Genomic DNA, 23,748 nt, shown 5'->3' with positions numbered 1-23,748 from the left:
TGAAAAACATGAGTTCTTTCTGCAATCCACTAGTCTCAAACTGCCATGTATCCATAATATTTCACCAAACTCAATAAGTACAGTGCTTTTGAAATTCAGAACATAATGCGTTGCTATCAAACAGTACTGTAATTTAGTATTGAGTAATGAGAATATAAATATTTATTTTATTAGCCTGTCACAGACCTCAGAGCTCAGTAGAAATCTAATGGTGAGGTATAAAATACACGGTAAATCACATTTTATATTACAACCTTCCAGCACTGCAAAGCAAATTTGTGACTACAATTAGTTAGCAAACATACAGATTACACTGTATATCTAATGACTGTCTTTACTTCTTTAATGTTTTACAAGCTAAAAAATATTAAACTGCTATAGATTTAAAATTTTGCATATGGGAATGAGAAGGGTTGGTTTCCGAATACTGAATTTGGTCTGAAATTTTAGATAGACCGAAGTATTTGTTGGAAGTGTGCATTTGTTCTTTTGGGATTCATTTTGAGTACAAACTTAAAGGAAGATTTGTTTTGTTTTCTTTCCCACTAACTGAAAAGTATTCAAGTGAAAATTCTTTGTTTTTTACCCCATTTTAATAATTTATATTCTCATTGAAGTTATGCATACCACCTTGTTCATAACCAGCTCTTACCTCTTGTTAAGACAGCAGTAGATAATGGGATTGTACATTGTAGAGCTCATGGCAAGCCAAAAGCTGGCCAGATAGATTTGCTGAATGTATTTCCACCGATTTAGTTGTTGATAGATCCCAGTAACTATGAAGTAAATATGGTAGGGCAGCCAGCAGATGGCAAATGTCAGCACAACCACAATCATCATTTTTACCACCTGAAAGAAGAAAGTAATAATGCGATTTTATAATATACGTCAGCATTTTTTATTCGGACTAGCATTTCAATATCCATTGATAATTTTCTTGCATTTGATTAAACTGAGTCAAAGAAAAGATGAATATGCTTTTATATAATTTTTCTTTTAATCTGACTTTCCTAAATTTCTGTGTATTTTCTTTCCTTTTTTTTTTTCTTGCCCCCCCCTCCCCTTGGCCACTCCTTTTCCTAAGGAAAAGTACATTAAAATCTTCTCTAACTTTATTTGTATTGATTCTTCCAAGTAATATATTTGCTTACTTATATTTGGCTATCTGAAATATTACTTTTTTCTGTACACCTAATCATGGAATAAGGTTGCAGGGTGTTTTATTTGGACATCTCATTTTGGCCTTTATTGACCCTGGTGTCTTTTTCTGTTGCCCTCAATTATTAGATGTGATCTGAGTAAACACTAGGTTATAGGAAATGAGCAACTGCAGTATTCTGTTTAATTTCAGAGGCTAACAATTTCCTTGGCTGGTGATCACTATTTGCTGTTTTCTGCAGGCATCATAACACTCCTGTCTTTCCCCCTTCAGTTATGCCAAATATTATCCTGGCTACCATTTTTAACACCGTATGTCACACATTTATACAACAGATTTTCTTTTTGTAGGTAAAATGAAACCAGACATGATAGATTCGTACTGGGACATCTCTTGTTCATTTGTACTGTGATACTAAGGAATAATAGGGATTGCTATCAACAGTTCCTCTCAATTCTCTGTACAAGGTGCCATTTTCTACTGTGTAGTTTTGCCAGGGGAAAAAAAAAAAAAAGAGCTGAAATTTCCCATACCTACATGTCTTAGGTTGATATTTTTATAAAATTTCAGCTAATGTAATGATATTATTTTATGTATAAATGTCGTGGTGCCATTCTAACTTGTGTTACATCTTCCTGTGGGAAACATAAAGCAATTTTTCATTTAATATCTAGTACCAGTTTACAAGCTTTCCTGCTGGCTGGGACTGTAGTGTACCAGATTTTGCTGATACATATACTGATCATCACTTAAAGATACAAAAGGGACATATGTTCATGCATACAACAACATTATTAATATCTGGTTCTTCTAAAGGACTTTTCATCAATTAACTGTAAATCATTGAAGAAGGAAGATCAGTATCATTACAAGGGCAGGCAGCACATCAAAACATAGTATCACTTTCATCTTTGAGTGTACATCTGTATGTCTATATCTAGGTATGTATGGCTGTATATGGGACTGTATGTGAGATATTTTTGAGGGTGGGAAGAGATTGTGTCTGTATGTGAATAGACATTTCTGGACTAAATTATGTATCTGAAATGATGGCATAAAACTATGTTCTCAAATCATAGTCTATCATTAAATGACATGTTTTTTCCACTCCTTTGACATAACTTCCATTATTTTTCTGCTGGGGATTTACACCTGTGCCTTGCATATATTGTACAGGTAGAAGACTTAAGTCCATAGTATTACCACAGTACTTGAGCTCTTTGTCCATTGATTTACAGGTGCACTTTGCTCATTGCTGTGTTTTTATGCTTGCCGGGAACAGTAAGTATTACTTCAACGCTGTTCAGGATTTCTGTAATTTCAGAATACTTGAAAGTCTTATTACTTGCCTTGATATTTAATTAGCAAGTCTTGCAGTGCCAGCTGTGCATGTGAAATTATTCCTATAGTTATTTATTATTGGAATATCATAGGTACTAAATGGAAGGATTTTTGTCTCCCAAGTTTTCAGTGTAATCAGGCAAGTCCATACTTACACTGAACATTTCATCTGTGCAGTGCTTGAGAACTGAAACAGTAGAGCTTTCCAGCAATATATGTAGTTTAATCTGGTTGAACAGTGTTACTCGCACCCCAGAACTGCTAGAAATCACAGTAAGAGTGAAGGTTGCCAGTTTGGCCTACTAAATTGTGTTAATAACATTTAAAAAATAAAACAGTTTCTCTTTTTTCTAATATCCAAATTCTTATTGGCCCGTTTTCTGTGTTACATTGAAGGGCAAAGCAAGCAGTGCTTTAAGAATCAGCTTAAAGGGCTCCTAAAGCTAACAAACCTTCACAGACTGTACAAATAATAGCGTTTTGATTTCGACTGCTGCACTCAAAAATTAACACAAAATTAATTAAGTTTTGGTTTGACCCAAATATAGTACTTCAGGTTATCTTCAGGGAAACAAAAATCTGAAAACAACTACTTACACTATGATCCAAATAAAATCCTCAACTAAAATCTTCTTGTCACAATTTCAGATCAGTCAATTCTTATTTTAAATGTTTTTAATATTTTCTTTTGTTAAGTTTTGAAATTAAGAATGCCAAACCACTCCCAGAAAATCACATTTTTTCCTGCAAGGTTACTGTTTTGTTTAAAACAAAGCACTCAAAAACAGTGAAATCAGCATAAAGTTTTCTTGTTGCTGTTTCTGTCTGAAAATCCATGATTAAATAATAATTTATCATCATCCTGAAAACAGAAATTTCTGAAGCAAATAGTTAAACTAGATAACAAACAAAAGATTATTTTAGATGGAAATTAATGTTTGATTTAATTTCTGAAGTAACAAGTCACTGGAATGACAGACAGTGAAGTACATGAAGTTCTTAATTATTCAGGTTTGCAGCTGTTTTTCATAAATAACAAAAATTACATAAAATTTAAAGTATAATTTTTCTCTCAGATAAGGCTCTTTCAGTCTGAGTTTCACTGAAGTGAAGAGTAATATACTGATATATGTATGTTTAGGGGGGAAAGTGCAATGGGGTTTCCTTATTAATGTGTGACGTCTATTTTTCCTGGAAAACAAAAGTGCTAAATTTTTCAGCAAAAAGGGACAACCAAGAAAAGTCAAGGTTCAGTTGTCATTCTTCTGAGTATTTATGTAGTACAACGCAGTCATTGCCATATTACCTTAGAAGATAAGTGAGATGCTTCAAGTCTATGTGGCATAAAAGTTTTTGAAACACAGGGCAGTTACTGAATTTGAAGTCAACCACAGATGTTATGAGAGGAATCAAAAAGCACTGTTCTGTCCTTGTTTCATCAACTAAGAATGAGAATGTGTTGGCAGAAATGGAGGAAAAGAAGAATAAGGGGAAGCTGAAAAGGAGGGAGATTTTTCTGGATTTCCTTTCCTCTTTCAGAGGTAGGGACACACACTGTGCAAGGCTATACCTTACGGTTTGTGGCTGAGGTTCTTGTCCATCCCCTTGGTCTTTCCAGTGTTAAGTTTAATTTCTTGATAATATGGATAACTATGAACAGAAACTGTCTTCAAGGTCTATAAGCACAGGGCACCTTGTTTTTACTTGGTATAAATCCACATGAATGAGTGCCAGTAAACTGTTAAGCTAAATTGGGGCCCAGGAAAGTAAGTGAAACACGCCAAGTATGAATTTACTGCAAAAGCCCGGTGTTTTTTTCCCAGTACACTGTGATGTTTCACTGAAAAGTGTACAGTGACACTTTGCAGGTTCAACTGCAGAGTATAAAAGAGAGCTACAACAGTTTTGTTTGTTTGTTTCTTTCTTTAATACTTAGATCTGTGGCCCTGACAATACAAAGTTTTGTTTTGTTTCTTTTTAATATGCCTGTTCTGCTTTATTTTTTTGAGATACTGTCATTTTTCAATTGCTTTCTCCTCTGTGTTGCATAGAATTCATTAATAAGTGTTTGCTCTTGTGTGTTAAGAAACATTTTTAAAACAAGCAAATGAGAAAATTACTGAATTCAGTTATGCTTAATCTCTAGCTCTGTTCCTGTGACCATTTCAACACAGAGCTTTCCAAAATGTGTGACTACAGTGAACATCACCAGCCTCTGTTTTCCCCCAGTGCACTGTTCTATCTCCCTTTGTATATTGTGGACAGCATAGCTGGAGGAAAGGGGTGTTTTTCTGTTCCAGGACTTTTGTTAAAATGAATTGTATGGATTTTATCAGTTGTGCAACCTTCAGGCAAGTCTTGAGGCTAGATTTGGAATACGATGGAAAATCAAAGTATTTTATATTCTTATAACATGTTCTACTGATGTTGTTGTGTTTCTGCCTATGTCTAAGAAAAACTGTGGCTATAAAAAAAAATTAACTTATGGGCTTTGTAGTCTTGTCTGTTCCTTTAGATCCTTCTTCTCTGAGTAAAAAACATTCTTTCATTAATGATTGGTATGTAATGAGAAAAAATAGATTTAAAGAACAAAACACATAAATTGATTGGAATTGAAGTTTGCAGGTTTGCCTTTGTTGTGAAACATTTAAAGCAGTAAAAGTGAAAAGGAGCTAATAGATTCTGCTACACTTGGAAAGCGAAGCAAATATGGTTCTTTTCCTCCTGTTTTTATTTGCATGAAAAATAGCTAGAAAAATGAGTCTGATTTAGATGTATTGAAAACAGCTCTTGAGTGATTAGGAATAGAATATACTTTTTTGAGAGACCCTGCTGCTGCTGGGGGACTAGAGCAAATCACATTGCAAGGCACTGATATGCCATCAATACCTAAGATTTAGGCCATGGAATCATTTCCTTTTCAATCTGCTCTGCAGCTCATTATTGCCTTCCTAAGTCATCTTTGATATTGCTGCTTCTACAAGGTCAGGAATTTTACTTCTGATTTCATTTGTACCAATATCACACACTGTAACTTCATTAGTTTCAGGACTTTCACTCCTAAGGTGTTATGCATATGTAAATGGGAAGTAGAGCAAATACTTTTAAGAACACCTACAGTGTCATACAATGTCTTTGCTTACCCAATCATGCATATTATTTGCCCATGAATACAACTTAAGCACAGTTTACAGATAACCTCTGGGAGTCATGTGTATATCTTTCTGCTCTATGCTCTTTTGGAAGAAGTAAAATACCAAACTAACATTGCACAAAGTACTTTTCCCAATGTGTTTGGATGCAATCAGTCAATCCACTGCCCAATCCTATGTTCCCCATGTGTGGGGACATACTTGGCACTTGTGCACCAAGCACAGAGAGAAGGGAAGACCATTGTGTCTTTTACTTCTCCACAACTCTTAGTTGGAGTAAACTATCAATCTTTTGCAATAAAATTAGGATTCAAGGATAACTCTTATTGGTATTAGTACAGAGATAGGACTGATTCCTCAGATACCAGGTGCTGTGGACTTTCATATAATTTTGACAAGCTCAGGGATTTCTTCTGTGCTCCTTTAACCCATAGAAAGGATAGATTCTTAATAGCCAAAGGAGATGCACATTTAGAAGTAGAAAGAATTGGAGAGCTTGAAATTCTTTCAGGCAGGTAAGGCATTTGTCAATTCCTGTGCTCAAGAAATAATTTTATTCTCCTGATTTATACTTTTCATCCATTTTTTTCCTCAGTCGCTTGAAATAAACTACTTCTCATTTCAGTTTGCATAATCCCTTGCTACAGACAGAATTCACAATCACTTACTTTGTTATTTAAGCTGTAAAGTTGAAAAAGACATTTTGTTCTAGTATGAAGTAGCTTTGAATCAAATTGCTGTCTTACAAATGCTAAAATGTGGGGGTCCCCCACCCCCGACAAATCAAAGCAATTGACATTTTTTATGAATGATCTTAGCTACTGCCATTTTTAAACTATGCTTTGCTAATGTTGCATGGAACACAGCTTTGACAGTGACTTTAAGATTCTCTCAACATGTCAAGAAATATCTGAAGAAGAGGGGTAAATCTTTTGCTTAGACTTTTTTCCTTGAGAAGACACGATTTCACAAGCATCTGATGAGGTGGGGAGGAAAAGTTGTCACAAGTCTTATGTTATTTTATCTAAAAGAGGTGTTTCAATTTCTCACAAGAGGTTGTTAGATATTAGACAGTATGCTAATGTCTGCTGCTCAAACTAAAAGAGTTGTTTTTCTGTAGCGTAGATGAAAAGGTAAAGGTAGCTGCCCTTGTATCTTTGCCTTGGTCTTCAGCATGGAGTAGCATAAGAAGTTTATGTTCTTTAGAAGATGACTCCAAGTGGCTGTTGAGGGATTGGCATTACTGGATATAGTTATCCACTTGATATCTAGTTCTGAATAAAGTAAAAAAGCTGATCTAGTGCTTTTGTACTTAAAATTCACAGCATCACTTATTTTACAATAGTTTCCTTCCTGACCTGGAATGAGTGATGGGGCACATTTCATGTCCATGCTTCCAAGCAGAGATGAGATTTGGTGTGGGGGAAACAAAACAATCGTATCTCCTTTTGTTTTCCCAATAGGAGTAGTTGGTTCTTTCTGTCTACTTTCTGTCACAATTCTGAAAATGTTCTGGGACCTTTAATCCTCCTTGAAGACTCTCCCAGAATCTTGCCAATGTTTTAAGACCCACTTGAAATTTCCATATAAGACTTCAGAGGGATTGGCATGTCTGAATTTTTTATCTTGGAAACTAGACCTTATAGTTAACAGTGCAATAAATAAATAAGGCTATACTGAATTATGCCAATGAATTATGCAAAAATATCCCTACATGTGGTTTGCTTTATATGGGTTCCTATCAATGGAAACTATTCTCTTGAAGCTAAAATGAGATGGATACTTTTGGTTATCTTCAAAATAGGAGCACAGGCTCTTATTTCATATGGAAAGCCTACAGTCTTTTGGATTGTTTTATTTTCAGTTTATTCACTTAGGGGAATAAAATAAGTGATTTATATAATTAGAAAACATTTTAATGTTTACTATATTTTTCTATAATTTTGGCACAAGAACATAATGGGAGAGAATGCAGATTATTTAATACATAGTTTGAAAAACTTCCTTCTTCTGTTTTCTGTTGATAGGAATAAAATTGTGTTGCCTGAAGATGAAATTAATTATTCCTGGACTGTACTTGTTTAAAGTGTATGGCTAAATTCTGTTCAGAAAAAAAAAAAAAACAATCAACCAACACAGTTAAAGCTATTCTTTTATTGCCGTCATAATTATGCGTTTGCAATGGTATTAACATCTTCCCTTTCAAAGGTTGAAGCAAAAGTGTTTATTACCACCTAAGAAAAAACAGACAAAAAAATTAATAATGTCCCCCAGTCTCTTTTTAATTTAAATTGAGTTGAAAGGAAACTGTTAATGTCAGTGATGCTTGAGGTTTATATTTTGCATTTGATGCACTTAGTTTATTTTTGTTATTCCACAAATGACTGTAGAAGGTTATGAACTCATTAGGAGAAGTAGACTTGTAAATCACATACAGAACGTTTTGGAAATATTTGGTCAGTAAAAAGATGGTATATGCTCTGGTCAATTGTTCTTGCTAAAAAGTGTCAGGAGTATCATTGTTGCAAGAGCATCTGCTATTTCTGCTTTTGTACGGACAGTTTAGCATTGCTTCAAGTATTAAAGTATCCAGTACTTGGCCATAATGGTCAGCACACTGATCATTACTGCACTGATTTGATACTCTTGTTGAATAAGTTATAAGCTGACCCATGACAGGGTGGCTGAAACTGTTTCCTGGGAAACTTGCCCCGAAGCCTGTAGAAATCAAAGAAATTCTTTCTATCCACCCCAGAAAATGAGCAATGACATAAAGGTCCTTTCAATAGGTTGTTTACAGTGTTGCAGTACAGAAAATTCTACAGCATGAAGTACTTGTGTTAAAGGATTAAACTTGTTAGATGAAGATATCAATAGACATAACACGGACACCGCTCTGTGTGTAGGTGATAATTTTCACCTGCTTCTAGAAAGCACATTTGGAATATTGTAGGTTCTCTGCAGTTCAGCTCCTGCCATCATCTGTGATGTCTCTGGGCTATTTCATCTGGTTTCCTCTTCCTAAGTTTTTGCTGTAGCAGGAGTTTAGTGAAGTCTGTCACTCTAAGTTTTAAGGAAGGAGTCAAATAGCCTTCTGCTTTCACTCAGAAAAAGATGTACTGAAGTTATGTTCTGTTTTTTACATGAATAGCAACATGCAATGAATGTAAAAGTGTGTAAGTGCAATACTGGAACTGCAATTCTGCTCTACTAAATATACAGCTCTCGGCACTGCAGTCCTCCAAAAGGACTGCTCTGTGTCAGGTTTCCTGGACTCTTCACCACACAGGTGCTGGGCACCATTCCAGAAAGCTCCACAGACTCAAAACTCATGCTAAAATTAATTTGTTCATTATTTCCTTATAGGGAATCAATGAAGAAGGGGCTTCTTACGAACTCTCTCTTATCTGTACATATGTATATAGATATGCATACACAGGGCTATACATGTGGTTGCAATTTAGTATATATAATGGGATAACTTTGCAGATTAGATGAGACACGTTCAGAGACAACAAAAGACCTTTTGAGGTTTCAAGGTTTGTTTGTATGCTGGTGAAAGAATTTGCTTAGAACTTCAAGACCATATTTTGTCCTGAATCTGGGATATTAAAGTTATGTCTGGAGAGTTAGGTCCCAAACTTAAACTTGGGGAAAACTACACAGATGAAATGAGGGCAGTCTTAAAAAAAAACAACTCCACAGTTTTAAACTTGGAGATCATAATCTCCATGCTTAAAATGTAAATTTTGAAAAAGAGACAGATTTGGGTTTTATTTGTCTTTCCAGTAGGTATTTTAGTTTTATTATTAAGGAATATGTATAGTTCAATTCAGCAATTCTTTTAAAACCACACTGAGTTCACTAACGCTGGAGTGATTTGTTGAAATTTTTGTTCTGTTTAATAGAGTGTTACTTCCATTGTTAAAAATATGAGGCATTACTAAACAGAAATTTTTGCCCTATGACTGTGACTAGACAATATTTTACATGAATTTTCTGCCACAAGTGATCAGAAATATAGAAATATGGAAGAGAAATATCACAGAAATTCTAAGTGTACAATCCTGAGCCCACTCACTGACTATGCAGAACAGGTCTGTTAACCCTGCCCCTGACCTGGAGTTATTGTCAGCTGTTCTATAAGAAAGTTTTAACCAGAAAACTTGCATCAGTCTGTCAGTAAATACACTGTGCAAAGTTTATGCACAGCATAAAGCCATTTTTAGAATTTACCGCTCTTTTACTCCCCTGTCGTTGCTCCTTGAAGCACAGGTGATGGGTGTGGAGTGATGTGTTCACAGTTCATAGCTGAGTTTTAGGAAAACTTGAGACAATGAATGCAAACTGGTACTGTTGCTGGGTGTGCTGTAGCTATTTGGTAGATAGAGAGCAGAGCAGGGCAGCTGCTAGTAATTTCATTATATTTCACTGTTTTAATGCTGTTCAAAAAATGATCAAGAGGTCTGACTTTATTTTTACCTCAGGAAAACTTGTTCAAAATGTGGGCAAATTATTACAAACAGAACAAATTACTGGGGGGGGTGTGTGTGTGTGGGGGGGGGCGGAAATCCCAGAGAGGGGAAAGGATGAACCTCATTTTTCTAAACCCATAAAATAGCTCTGTAAAAGAGATTTTGGTTTTAACATGCAATGAAAATAATCCTCCAGTACCTCATGTTCCAGTTTTTCCCTAGGCAATTGCTAAGCATGTGAAGAGAGACTATAAAATTAAAATTACGGTACACAACATTAAGAATTACTTTGCTCATTCCCTACATTTTCAATAGGTATTCAGTCCATATACTCAGTAATGGAAAGGATTTAACAGAACTTTTTAAAACTTAAGAAAAAGTGTTTTCTCGGAGTATTGGTTATTCTGCCTTGTGCTGCTGGAAAAAAAGTCTCTCTGTGTGTATGTGTTTAGGGAGGGGGGGTTATACATTGTCATTAATGTGTTGATTGTGCAAGAATTTAAGAATTTAATTAATGGTAAATAGAAATGTCAAAAACAAGTTTTCCCGTCAATACTCTGTATTCTTGTTGAGATTTTTAATAGCTATGGGAATGTATTATTAATCAAAATAGGAAAAGATACCTTCTTCTGCTAGTAGTTTCACCGGACATATTTATTCATATGATATTCTGGCCCTTATTATCCTTTAGAAGATTTTTTTAAGCTTATGAGAAAATGAGGTTTAAAAAAATCCCTATTCTGCAAGCTTTTAACTGTAATAGCAATTACTTGCAAGTAGTGACGTTTACTATTGTGTCAACAGCATTCTGGCGAGTCTAGCAGGGTATTGATCTTTATGAATGTAGGATGATGGCTCAAAATTTTCATGGAACGCTAACATTTGCAGTGTGGTCCGATAACCTACTTCATGACCAGTGCTGACTTGCCCATGCAGAGCTGTAGAGAAGAACAACAGGCAGAATTGCCATCAGTGCTTCATAGGAAGCATGCCTAGAAGCATGATACATCCCCTTGTGTAACTTCCTCTGCAGTGTTACAAAACCAGGTTTAGGCATGTGTAACAGTTTCTGAAGTCAAGCTTTAGCTTTATTAGGATTGGCTTGCATTTACCATTTTAGCAAGGATATTTCATACTTCTTGTAAATTGGCAGCGTTAAGGTTATAGTAAGAGGTGCCCTGAATCAGAATCAGTGGAAACCTATCCTTAGTTATTCATTTTCCCAAGCAACTTTTACCTGTTGTGTTTCACTATTGAGCACAATTTGGGAAATGCTTTTCACTGGAAAGGTAGTGGAGAGACACATTTTTTATTAGAAAGTATTTAATACTAACCTCCCTCCAAACCAGGTTATGTTCCATGTCAGTCTTGATATTGGCCTCATTTAATGTATTTACTGAGGAGTTTAGTACAGAAGAATAAGAGCATGCCAAATAAGTTTGGGGAAAACACACTTTTGTGCAGCTTTGCTGGTACAGAGGCCTAGCAGAGGAAGAACTTGGATGTTGAAGAACTGCAGGGACAGAAGTGCAACTTCAAAGTGCTAATCTTATACTTAGTGTGGTACCTCTAGTGATTGTGTCTCTAAGTGGGGTCGTGGCAGTGACCGATATCACAGAGCAGACAAACTGCTGGATTGGTACCGTGCTAGTTTTGGGTATTGTTTTACACTGTTCTTCCACAGGTAGGATCATACTCTGAAAAATTCCAGGCTTTGCTGAATTAAGGACTAACAAAATTTTCTGTTGTGAGTTGTGGAATGAACTGTTGTAAACAAATGAGGAGACAGATGTATTTGGTTCATTACAGCACAGCCAGTTCATCACTTTAATGAAAGGGATAGATGAGATATTAGGATGTTCCAGATAAGGCATTTTCAGTGGAGACAGGAAGCTGTTATTACCACTGTGCAGGACCATGGTGAGGCTCCACTGCTGACATTCCTTGTCTGGGTTTGGTCTCTTATTGCAGACAGATGTTATATAAAAGAAAACCAGAAGCACTTGTTTTATTTACATATTTACATACGTTATGTAATGAATTTAAATAAAGGCTGAGAGAGGATGTTGCTATAAAAACACCTGTAGAGGTGGCACCAGTGAGGGATAATAAGTGATTAATTAAGCTAACGGAAAATAAGGGCATAAATAGAGCTGTCCATGAATTTAGTTTGGAAACTGGAACTCTAGGAGTGGTGAGACTTTTAGAATGCTTTCCATTAGATGTAGTGATCCAGAAGGCAGAATGGTTTTAAGATGAAGATTTAAGATGATATCAGAGGAATTCTGTTACGGTTGCCTGTGATGACAGGACTTGGGCCCTGAGGCTGGTTCCTGTCCTGTTTTCATTTAACATTTTTATGTTGAAAGAGACAAACTGACACTCAAGGAATAAGTGGGGAAATCTCTGGACAGAGTTCAACATCTTCCAATGTCTGGGAAACAAGGGACAAGTTTGCTTTTGGTGGAGCCTTTAAAAGCTCCTGAAAATTCCTTCTTCCTGGGTTGTTTTTTCTTTAAGCAAGAAACATGACGCTGTCAAACACGGTCACAGATAAAACTGATGCTTAAAACTTGCCGTGTCTCATTGATATGAAAATCTTCAAATGGATTTAACTTCTAGAGTAGTTTCACAAAGTCTAAGATATATGACTAGGTGAGAAAAACCTCAGAGGAGACTGGCTTAAAAGTATGAAATCATAAAGTTAGACTAGTTTTATGATAGGGAAAACAGAGAGATTCATAACTAATCACTTCAGAAACTTTTAGTTTAAGTCTTTGTATTTCATGTAGAGGAAAGAGGTTGCCTCTGGTGGGTATTTTTATCACACCTTCAGCTGCCTAAGGAATAAATCAATGGATATTTCCACTTAAGGGCTGGAATCATTAAAAAGCATTTCTGTTTTTTTTTGATTGTTGACTGACAGCAAAGCAGTGGAATGTACAGAAAACTGATGCTACCTGGGGTAAATTGTCCTTCAACTTGGTATTACTTAGTCTTTTTGCTTTTTGAATGTGCTGAACAATGCTTGCTAAATTTATGAATGGCTGCACTGAAGTACAGTTGTTTTTTTCCACCATGATAAAGCTTTGGCCTAAAAGGCACTCATAATGCCATCAGCATTTCGGATAAATGGTAATTTAACTGTAGCTGTATGAAATTTCACATAGTCAAGCAATATAGCCATCCACACAGTCTGAGCCATAGTGCTATGTCTGTTAGATCAGTGAGATTACCTGTTCTTAAAACAGGGTTTAATTCTCCATCTTCCTCTTTATTGTTTCTGTTCTAGTGTACCCCTATCTTTTTTGCTCTGTTTTATTTTCATTGGCAATTTCTTCAACTCAAGAAGTAGACCCATTTACAGCAGAAGATTACTGATGGACCAAAAATATACACAAGCACCTATTTTTGGCAGGAGGTATATATTGTTCGTAACAAATTGAACTTCTGCACCTCATTACCCCGTGAGAGAATGGGTAAATTGTTTCACTTATCACTCTCAGAAACGTAAAATCAACCAAAGGAAAGGGGTACCTTCCCAGGGGGAAGTGCATACGCCCCTTTGTGTATGTTTGCACAGTCCTGGAGTGGGCACCTTGTCAGTATGTAAGCAAATGGCTCCTACATCACCATGGCAGTCATTTTTGTCCATGAAGCACAAGCACAAATGAATCTACAGGGTGGAAACATTCATGCCCCATGAATAAATAAGTGGTGGGAAAGGCACTATGACAATATAAGTCTCTTCCACAGCCTGCTGTTACATGGTCAGTTTGGATGAGCTGTAGCCCAAATGCCTTCCCCTTTTATCTGTGCACTGCAGGATTTGGTTCTCTCTGCATACATAACACGGAGAAGTGAATATTTAGACATACTGTGGTCTTGGTTGACCATTACCTGAATAAAGGCTAAAAAATTGTGTGGTTATTACTGCCTAACTTTTAAAAAGCATTCATAGGTGATGATTCAGTATAGACTGAGATATCAGCTGTGAGGATTTGGCTGTCCCTTGAAGTCTGTAGTACAAAGCAGTGTAGAGTAGTTGTTTGCAGCTGTTTTTAAATGGAATTTAGGATAATCAAGTGATATTGACTTTCTGTTACATTAAAGTGTTTGACTCCCTTATGCCATTTTGAAAATGAAATATATAAATTATTGAAGATCGGAATGCTGGTCCACATGCTGGGAAAAGCTAGGAGAAGATGGATTGCTTAAATAATGAGGAAGATACTAAACTTACCATGTCTTTGTGCAGTCCCCTGGGGTAGCAATTATTTTCCAACTTTGAAGAAGTCTGAACAAATTTCTAGGATAAAGGTGGAGTTTCAAGATGGTGTTGGCAGGAAATAGGAAGTCACATGCAAGACAAATCCTTGGACCCAGGGTTTCAAACGTATATTAATGTGATTTCATGTCATGTTTTCATATGTGGCAAAAAAAAAAAAAAAAAAAAAAAAAAGAAAAAAGTAAAATCTGCCTTTTTAGTTGCACTGAAAGTCAGTGGGAAGACAGGAATAATATGATGAACTACATTTTTATAGCTGTACTGTTATGTAGAAAAGTAACATAAGGACATAGGACAGTTCTTCCTGGATCAGGCAGTTGTCCATCTATCCTACTATTCTATCTCTGACAGTGGCAGTAGGAGGTGCTGTTTAGAGAGATCTCATGAACCTGGCCATTTTCCGTCTTCTATTTTCCTAATACTTCCCCAGAATCCAAAATTGTATTAGAGAGGTGTGCATTCCTGCTTCATCCTTTCAGTATCTACTTATGAATTTATTGCCTGCTAATTTGCCTAATCCCTTTCGGAACCTGCTGAGATCATAGCATCTGGCGGGAGAGAGTCTCAGAAGCTCTTTACCAATGCTTAAATTACCCTCTTGTAAAGTATTTTCTCTTCTATGTGCTTTGAACTGTTCTCCTATTACTTCTTGTATTTCAGGATTTGGTGAACAACAGATCTTCAGACACTTTATCTAACATGTTCGTGATTCTGTAAACTTTGATCATCTCATCCCTTGGTCTCTTTGCAACCTAGAGAAGTCCATTTTAATCTCATAATAAGACCTTTGATCATTTTAGTTGCCCTTCTTTGAACTTTCTCTAAATCTATGAAAGGGAAAAAAAAAAGAAAAGGAGAATAAAACAAATACGTGTGAAGTGCTTGTGCAGTAGTTCTTACAGAGACCATTTGTTCAGATCTTGTCCTGTTGCTTACATCCATAGTCTATGGAAGAGGGGAAATATTTCATGTAAGTATTTTGAAAATTATTTAAAATTTTTGGGATATCTTCTTGTAATATTTACTTGTAGTCCTTTAAGACTTCACCTGGATATTTCTGTTTAGCTAGTGAAAGCTTTTCACACAGTAATTTTGAGTAATTTTTGAATTTACATGTAATTGTTCTGACCCTGACTTGGAAAAGTGTGTCCTGCCATCTTATTTGATTTGGCTTCCCACAATATGTAATATCTCAAATTCATATTCAAGAGCGTTTCTCATTACATCATTATTCCTACAGTCCCACATTGTTTTGAATATTATTTTCAAATGGAAGATTTTCAGATGGAAGTCTTAAGTTTTCTACTTTTTCATTTCTTCTCCACAGTGTTGTGTGTTCTGTATTAACTAATTAAATAGATGCACTTAACTGTAATTGGATATGGGATGTCTACTTTTGCTGTCAAAATATGTATATAAAACTTTGAAAATTTCCTTGGGTAGTTAGGCTGGTAAACCTGACCATCTCAACATACTACTTTTTTTTTTTTTTTTTCTGTGTTTACATGCCAATTTGCAGAACAATTTTGATACTAGAAAAGTGTGGCTTTTAATCGAACTTCATTGCAGTAAGAATTTGAGATGACACCCCAAACTGTGTTAGGAGAAGGAGAGAATATGGGCAGAGGTGTAAGTATGGAGCAATTGTGAAAATTGCCGAAAAAGATGCACACTGATGTATTATCGTAAAATCAGTAGTTAGAGGTAAGGGCAACTGTAAAGTAAAGATATAAAGTTAAGGAGAGTATTTTCTGTTCTGCATTATTTCTACTGGGATAAGTCAATGGCATCTTCTGTTGAAGAACACTTTGGCCTAGTAAAACTGATAGTAACATTATGATCCACCTATATAAATTTCAGTTATGTATGACAGTATTAAAACTATAATTCTGTCTTGTGAAAACAGGAACTGCAGGAGAATAAATGATGTTCAGCTGAACATCAGTCAGTCTCATACCAGGAGCTTTAAGAAGGGGTAATGGCTGCAAAGTCCCCACATGTAGTGAATATTCAGAAGTTCAAAAGACTGATGTCAGGCGAATTTAAATGGGTCAATCCCTGATACATTTGATCTGTCAGAAAAAAAAAAAAAAATGGTGGTAGTAGTCTCATGCAGTCCTGAATTTCTAAAACTTTAAAGTCTTTGACCCTTAAAGATACTATGTATGACTTTTTGCTGTCCAGCTTGTAGTGCGTACTGTGAAATCCTTTGTTCTTTGATGTTGCTTTCAGAAGGATCCAGGGTGCACTGCACAGTCACACATGTGAAGTGATGAGACTATCTATCAAAGTTTCTCAAGCTTCAAATCTTTCCTTAGCAAACAGAATTTCTTTTAAATTTCTTACATGAACTGTTCACTACCTTCTTAACATTAAGTACCATTTCAAACAATCCTAATCAAACATCCTTTGCACTATATCATTGCATAATATCAAACATGCAGTCAGTTATTTTATATTTCTCCTTTATTACAGCTGCACAGACTTTTCATATGTCTAGATATCTGCATGCTAAATAGCAAGAAAACCATGTGATTTCTTTGTTTGAATAAAGGAAAAGCAATAGTTCTGTTGTCAGAGGCAGGCTGAGTGATAGCTTGATTTGGATTCCAGTCTACTAGTTCATCTTCATGAATGACCAATTATCATTCATCTTTCCAAATACCAGTTATTTCATAAATCCTGCTTGAGAGCACAGCAATAGAACTGAAGAGCTGTCATGGAGCTCTGCCAGTAAAAGTCACTGATGCAGTTACAATATATCTGCACATAATTTGATTCCCTTGTTGCATATGTTGAAGGCATGCATTCCAGTACTCTCACACTTAAAATACTTGAATTAAGGATGCTGCTCCATGTCTCTTGCATATAGTTAGAGTTCTAAAGAGGTGTGGTTTCGAAAGTATTTGAGGGATTTAATTGAACCCTTCGTATCATATAGTAAAAACCAGCTTTTCTCTGCAGAGACTTTTAGTTTTTATGACGCAAGATGTACTTAGTCATTATGATAACAGGTGCTGAAGTTCTGGGATCTCCTGGTTCTCTGAGTTAGTTTTTAATAATTTTCTTTCCAAACTCGGTTTTGCACACTGTTTGTTACAGAAAGTGATTCCTTGTTTTGTCTTTACAATCAGACCCCAGGAACCCTCCACTGAGTATTTGCTTCTTTTTTTTTCTTTTTTCACTGGCTGAAAGGGCAGTATGTAATAACACAGATAATTGACAACTGAAATATTTTTCTGCTTATGCTGTGTAGGAAAGGTAAATTTGTAACTTTGAAAATGCACTTTTGAGAAAGTGACAACATGCATAGCAAAGACTATGGTAATGTTGGACTTTCATGGATGATGTCAAAGAGTGAGATGCCAATCTTTTGGAAGGGTTTCAGCATTTCTGGAAATTAGTCCAGTAATTTCACTTGGGGGCAAGTATGCAAAGCATATTGGTGAATTTTTGATGATGATTTTTCAGTTTTCTCTCCATTCACATTCCAAATGATCTTTGAACTGTTACAAGGTGATAGTAATGTTAATACTAGTCAAACTGCATTTTACTTCCTTAAGAGAGGTTAGCAGTTCGACCTCTTAAACAAAGCTATGTAAAAGCAAAAATAAATAAGATCTTTGGTTTCATAGGAGACATTGCACATCGTACCGTAAAGCTGTCTGGGCATGCCTACCATTCTGACAACTGAAAGTTGCCATAAAAAGTTTTGTACTTGTCTCTTATGAGTCTGAAGATGTATGAATGAGAAAATGATCCTAATCTTTCATTTCGTATATCCTCTGCTGTAGCAACTTTTTCTGTGTAGTATATGGGGAAAAAACACTTTCATATTCCTGACAGTGTCCTCAAAGAAATGGAAACATCAGTGTTCTGTAGTATTTGCAGATCTCCTATTGCCTCAGGACCCAATATGCTGCTCTGTGCTATTGCTAGTGTGGTAGCATATACCACTGTTCAAACATATTCACAGTATCAGGAAGCAAACTGAGCAATTGAAAATGTGCTCATCATTGCGAATGAGAAGTCCATGTTTGGGTACCTTTTGTTCAAATCTGAAAGGCTGAATGCATTTTAGTCTCAAAAAAATATCAGAAATAAAAAACCAGAAGGGCTACCTCATTAAAGAAGAAAATTTAGGTTAAGAAGAAGAATGATATAGGAAAGAATCCTTCATGGTACTACCACATCATGAAAACTGAATTGGAAATAGTCAAATAATCAGTTCATAAGCAATCCATGGTACTGTTAGATTAGGCAATACTTACAGTAAAAAAGATGGAAAGAAAATAATGGAAAAAATAATTTGTATTTATCACCAAAAGTTACTAATTTAAAACCTAAATTATTCAATATGAACAGGCTGATCAGCATTAATCTCAAAGATTCATGGGTCTTAATCTACTGAAAATTACATTAAGATTTACTTTTCTTTCAGTAGGATCAGAATCTGGCCTAAGAGGAGATAATGGTTCGCTAGCCCATTGTTCAAAACACAGTTTTTTAGCTCTGTAAAGTCTAAACATTTGGACTTAGTTTCCACATAGCAAACTCGGTATATGATGCTACATGTGGAGTAAGAAGTTAAAATCCAAATGTTACTCTTATTTAATGATGAACAGTAAAGTTACAAAAAGAACAGCTAGCGAACATAGAGACAACTTGTAAAACTTAATACAATTTTTTATTGAAGTTGATCTCTCATTACTGTTATTTCATGATTTAGTGTTTCTGAAGGAACATACATCCATACTTTGCAACGTAGTTGCAGATTATGTAATCAGGATTTAATGGAACAGTACCTTTCTCTTAGCTTTGAGCTGCTCATGATATTTGTTGGATGTGTCGCCAGGTATTTCTCCTCCCCAGAGGGTAATTCCCACTATGGAGTAAGTGATGCCCATGACAAGCAGTGGAAAGCAGTAGACCAGCACAATCACAATGACATGATACCTGCAATGAAAAAGCATTAAGATGGTAAGTGCTTTCAGAGGAGCTATACCAATGGAATGGGCTGCTAGAAGTCGAGTGCTCCTGTAGCACAAAGCATGTTTAGTCCTTGGTGTTTTCCCTTTTTGAACATCTTAACTGCACTGCAAATGTATTTACATTTTAATGCAAATGCTTTATGGGGTTTCTAGATCTGATTCTGAAGTTGCACTAGCATAAATTAAGAATGGCTCTATAGTTATCATGGTTAGTCGTCATGGCAGAATAAGGTATGTTTGTCCATAACTAGCTGAATTGGTTTAATTATTGCACAGCCAAGTATCCTAAGGGCAAACTAGAAATTCTGAGCTCTAGTCTGGACCATAAATGAAAGAGGAAAATAACTATTTAAATGGTATGTTTATCATATTTATACAAAGGCACTGATAAGTGTCCTGTGTTACCCAACATACTTCATGTGGCAGATCTGGTGCACACAGGCAACACAGATCTGTTGCCTATGTGCAATATAGTCATTGCTGCTGATGTAAACACTGCGGAAAAAAAGATAACTTCTGCCTCCTGTTAGTTCCTGGTTAAATGCCATCTTTAGATAAAATCCCAGAGAATGATCAGTGAAGGATCCCTAGCTGTCACTGAGAGTGACCTTACAGCCCTAAAGAGAGATCTGTGCATGGCTCCTAAAGTGATAAAAATTATATATGACCAGGGCCTCTTTCACCTGCCTGAAAGAGAGCAAAAGATCAGATTTGGTGCTGGATGGATACACAGGCTTTCTGCCTTGAACACAGAGTTCATCTTAAATGCCAGTGAAGACATGAAAGGGCAGATAAAGTTTCTATGACTAGGTAACCATTTATTCCTAATTCTGCCACAGGGACAAATGGGATAAATGCAATTTAATTGACTGTTATTCTACACTTCCAGAGACTGGAACCAGTTATAGGACTGATATCTGAGATAGGTAATTGTGGTAGTGTAAAAGAATGAAGTGGGAGAATCCAACCCTCTTATGAAGAGATCCAGAGGTGGAAAAAAAAAATATTAGGACAAGGAAAGGCTGGAAATACTTGTTTTCATGGTTAGGATGAAAAGGAAGCTTGCTTTGAATTGCATGTTTTGTCCCCATTTCTGACCATCTCTGTATAGAAGTAGCCATCTTAAGAGAAGCAATGATGGTAAACATGCAGCATGGGATGGAGAACACTCATAGAAGTGAAAGAGAATAAATGTGTTCAATTTATCACTCAAAGTGCTCTGTCTTCCTAGCTTAGAAAACTTGCTTTACATTTCTCAGTTGTCAATGCTGTTAGTTATTCTACATGTAAAGTATCTTCATGATACTCTAAAGCTTTTGCAAAGTCCACTGAAAGTGTAAACACTACCATGCACAAGTTTTAAAAAACAATAGCTTACGTAAAATGCTGTTTTGGACCACCTGGCCATGCTACATAGCAAAGAGTTCTCCCAGGCATCACCTTGGTTATGGAGTATAGGCACTGGGGAAAGGCCAACAGGAAAGCCAAAATCCATATGCTCCCAATGACCACCTTGGTAGCAGTTGCAGAGAGCCTAGGTTTCAAAGGATCAATAATGGCCATGTATCTGTAAAAGAAAACAAAAACCTGTGCATAAGAAACCTTCAGAGATTAGGGTGTATCTAGAATCAACCAAAGCTTAGGGTTGGGAGAAGGATTAAAAGCAGAGATATTTTTCTTCCTGGAGTTCTGATGGCATTGTGCTCTTTGGGTGGTTCAGCCCCCATGAAGGCAATGCTTGCAGTAAAAGAAGGTTCACTGAATATTATTTTAAAGCTGTGGGACACCATATGCATGCTAGTAGAGCAAGTATTTCTCAAAGAGTCAGTTAATCCTAATGTGTTACTACACAGTCTGATTGAAAAGGAACAATACAGCTGGATCTTCTGTTACTCTGCTACATAATACAGGGTTTATCTCTAATTAAAAAATTAACAGCCAATCTGTCAGGATTATTAGTCATCTGTCCAAAAGCTACAGGAACCTGATAAAACTGCATGCATTTATTTTAGTAGACATAGACTGACTTTGGATCGTCTGCCAAAGAGCCCCAGGCTGCAGCTGGCTCATACAGAGACTGAGAGAGGAGCCATATGAGCATTTTCTCAGGCAGTGTAGAAGCAATAAAAGCACCAACAGAAATAGATGCATAAAGCATGAAAACATCTCATTTGCTTTCTCAGTTCCTGTTTTCTCAGGTAGGGTAGCATCTTTCCTGCTGCCCTATAATTCTGTTGGCAATCCATGTATGCTGATAACTTTAGAATAACATCCAAAAAATTTAATCTAAGTAATTAAAATTTAAAAGCTTAGGAAAAAAGAGCAACAGGAAGACATCAAGACAGACAGTAAAAGAAAAACAAGTCTTGTTTTCTGACTTTTGATCTCTATTACAGATGCAAGGAACAAGGGAGAGAGAAATTTTATATTTTATATACTCCGTATCACATACTTCATGTGTTTATCGCATTTTTCTTATCATGACTACTGTTTTGATTTCTGGGAAAACTCCTGAATTAAAGTATTTTCCACCAACTTCCCTGATCACTCTATTTTGTTTCATTTAACAGTGACCAAATGACAACTTTGAAAATCATTAATCATATTAATTAAATAGGAACACTATTCAAAATTTCTTCCAGTATTAGGAGGAATGCTGTTAAGTATCATCCAGAATCACATTTAAAGGAATTCTTGTACTTCGGTAAAACCAGGGAGATACTGGATGACTGTATGTCCATATTGTGTTACTGAATAACTGTGTGTTCTTTAATGTGACATCCTAATGTTGTTTTTCCAAAACAACACAAGGAAATGGTTTTTACATTAATACTTCAGATCCAGAGGGTTCCCAAAGTACATTAGAAAAATCCTTTTATTCATGATTAAAACACAATGCTGTTTGTGAGTTAAATTGCTGATCTGAACTCCTACATTAAATCAATAAATTTCCATGGAAATATTCAGTGTATCTGTGCTTCTTCAGGAAACTGAAGATCTGCTCTTCTGCAGTCATTGGTAGGGTTGACATTCTACATTGTGTTTCCCAAAACATTGCTTTTCTGAAATCAAGATTGGAATAACAATGATCTAGAAGCTCCTCAGGAATAACCAGGGAAAGTCGAAAGGAAACTAACAAAATTAAAATCTTATTTTTTGTGTTTCCTTGTGTTTTTTAATTTTCATATTCTATAAACAGACCTGAAACAGATAGGAAACTGGAATGAATATGAAAACCAACTTGAATGTTTGACTACTGAGAGTTTTCCAAATTTCTAGGAGGATATCTGATTCAGTTTCAACAGTTTGTCATCGGTCACAAGTATTAGTAGTAATTCTGAAAGAAGAAAACTCATTGGCAAAGAATAATTATGGCCCATATACTTTCACTGTCTTTCACAGTACACGTGTCCAGTTATCCGATCACCTTTGACAAGATTATTGGACTATATCCATGATTTCCTAAATGTCCTCTTTGTTTCTACTGTAGGTCTCCAGTCTTGATGTCAGACCCTTGTCACTGTCTTTTTCAGGTTTTAAATACAGTTAGAAAGTCAAACCACACTTACTCCAGCCTACATGTGTAGAGAAAATATTTTCAGAACTTTCCAGTGTTGCTTCCCTCCTTGTGTCATTTATACCTTCTAAAGGAATTGCAATAAATAAAAGATGTACTACAGCTTTTCATCTACTCTTTCACTACATTTCTACGATTTTTAGGTACAAACATTAGCCACAATACCACAACAACAATAATAATAATGATAATAATAATGATAATAATAATAATAAGGTAATGCTCCTGATAAGAATTTATGTAAGTAATCTTCTGCATCCATACGTACCTGCTATGAGAAACAAATTTCATTCAAGATATTCCTATTTTTTTGAACTTTCATACTTGAGAGATGGGTAACTATAGAACAGATATCTTTTTTAGCAAAAATTAACTCCATTTATAGTTATCCATCAAATATGTGATAAATCCAACATCTGCCTTCATAGCAGTACTCAACCTCTAGTAGACATGATAACTGTACTAATACCTTAAAACATCTAAATGCTGTCAGAAACGGAGAGTGATCTAAATCAACTTCAGTTCTGAATCCTCAATTTCCGTATATAGAATTTCAAGCCTATTAATTTTGCGTTGTTTTTACTGCACTTATATTTCCACACACACACCTGCCCCCAAGGTAATTAATTCTCCTCTCATTTACTTGTTTTTTGTTTTGTTTTGTTTATTTGGCTAAACTGGTGCTTTCAGTATTACATACTAACTATGAAATAGCTTTATTTGAGTGCTGGGTGTCTTGGCATGAGAGAATAGCAGATCTCCTGA

General features: G+C 35.8%; 1 protein-coding gene across 1 annotated transcript in view; it reads right to left on the bottom strand.

The window, feature by feature from the left end:
* Positions 1–23,748, bottom strand: part of TACR3 (tachykinin receptor 3) — a 40,385-nt gene that overhangs the window by 3,253 nt on the left and 13,384 nt on the right. The window contains exons 2-4 of the mRNA XM_009963162.3: positions 20,785–20,973; positions 19,221–19,371; positions 653–849 (exon numbers count right to left, since the gene is read on the bottom strand). Coding sequence (XP_009961464.2) covers positions 653–849; positions 19,221–19,371; positions 20,785–20,973 — 537 coding nt within the window. The remainder of the gene's footprint in view (positions 1–652; positions 850–19,220; positions 19,372–20,784; positions 20,974–23,748) is intronic.

Source organism: Tyto alba, unplaced genomic scaffold (genome assembly GCF_018691265.1).
Source record: "Tyto alba isolate M040663 unplaced genomic scaffold, T.alba_DEE_v4.0 Super-Scaffold_23, whole genome shotgun sequence".
Lineage (NCBI taxonomy): Eukaryota > Metazoa > Chordata > Aves > Strigiformes > Tytonidae > Tyto > Tyto alba.
This window is presented reverse-complemented; position numbering and strand designations above follow the sequence as displayed.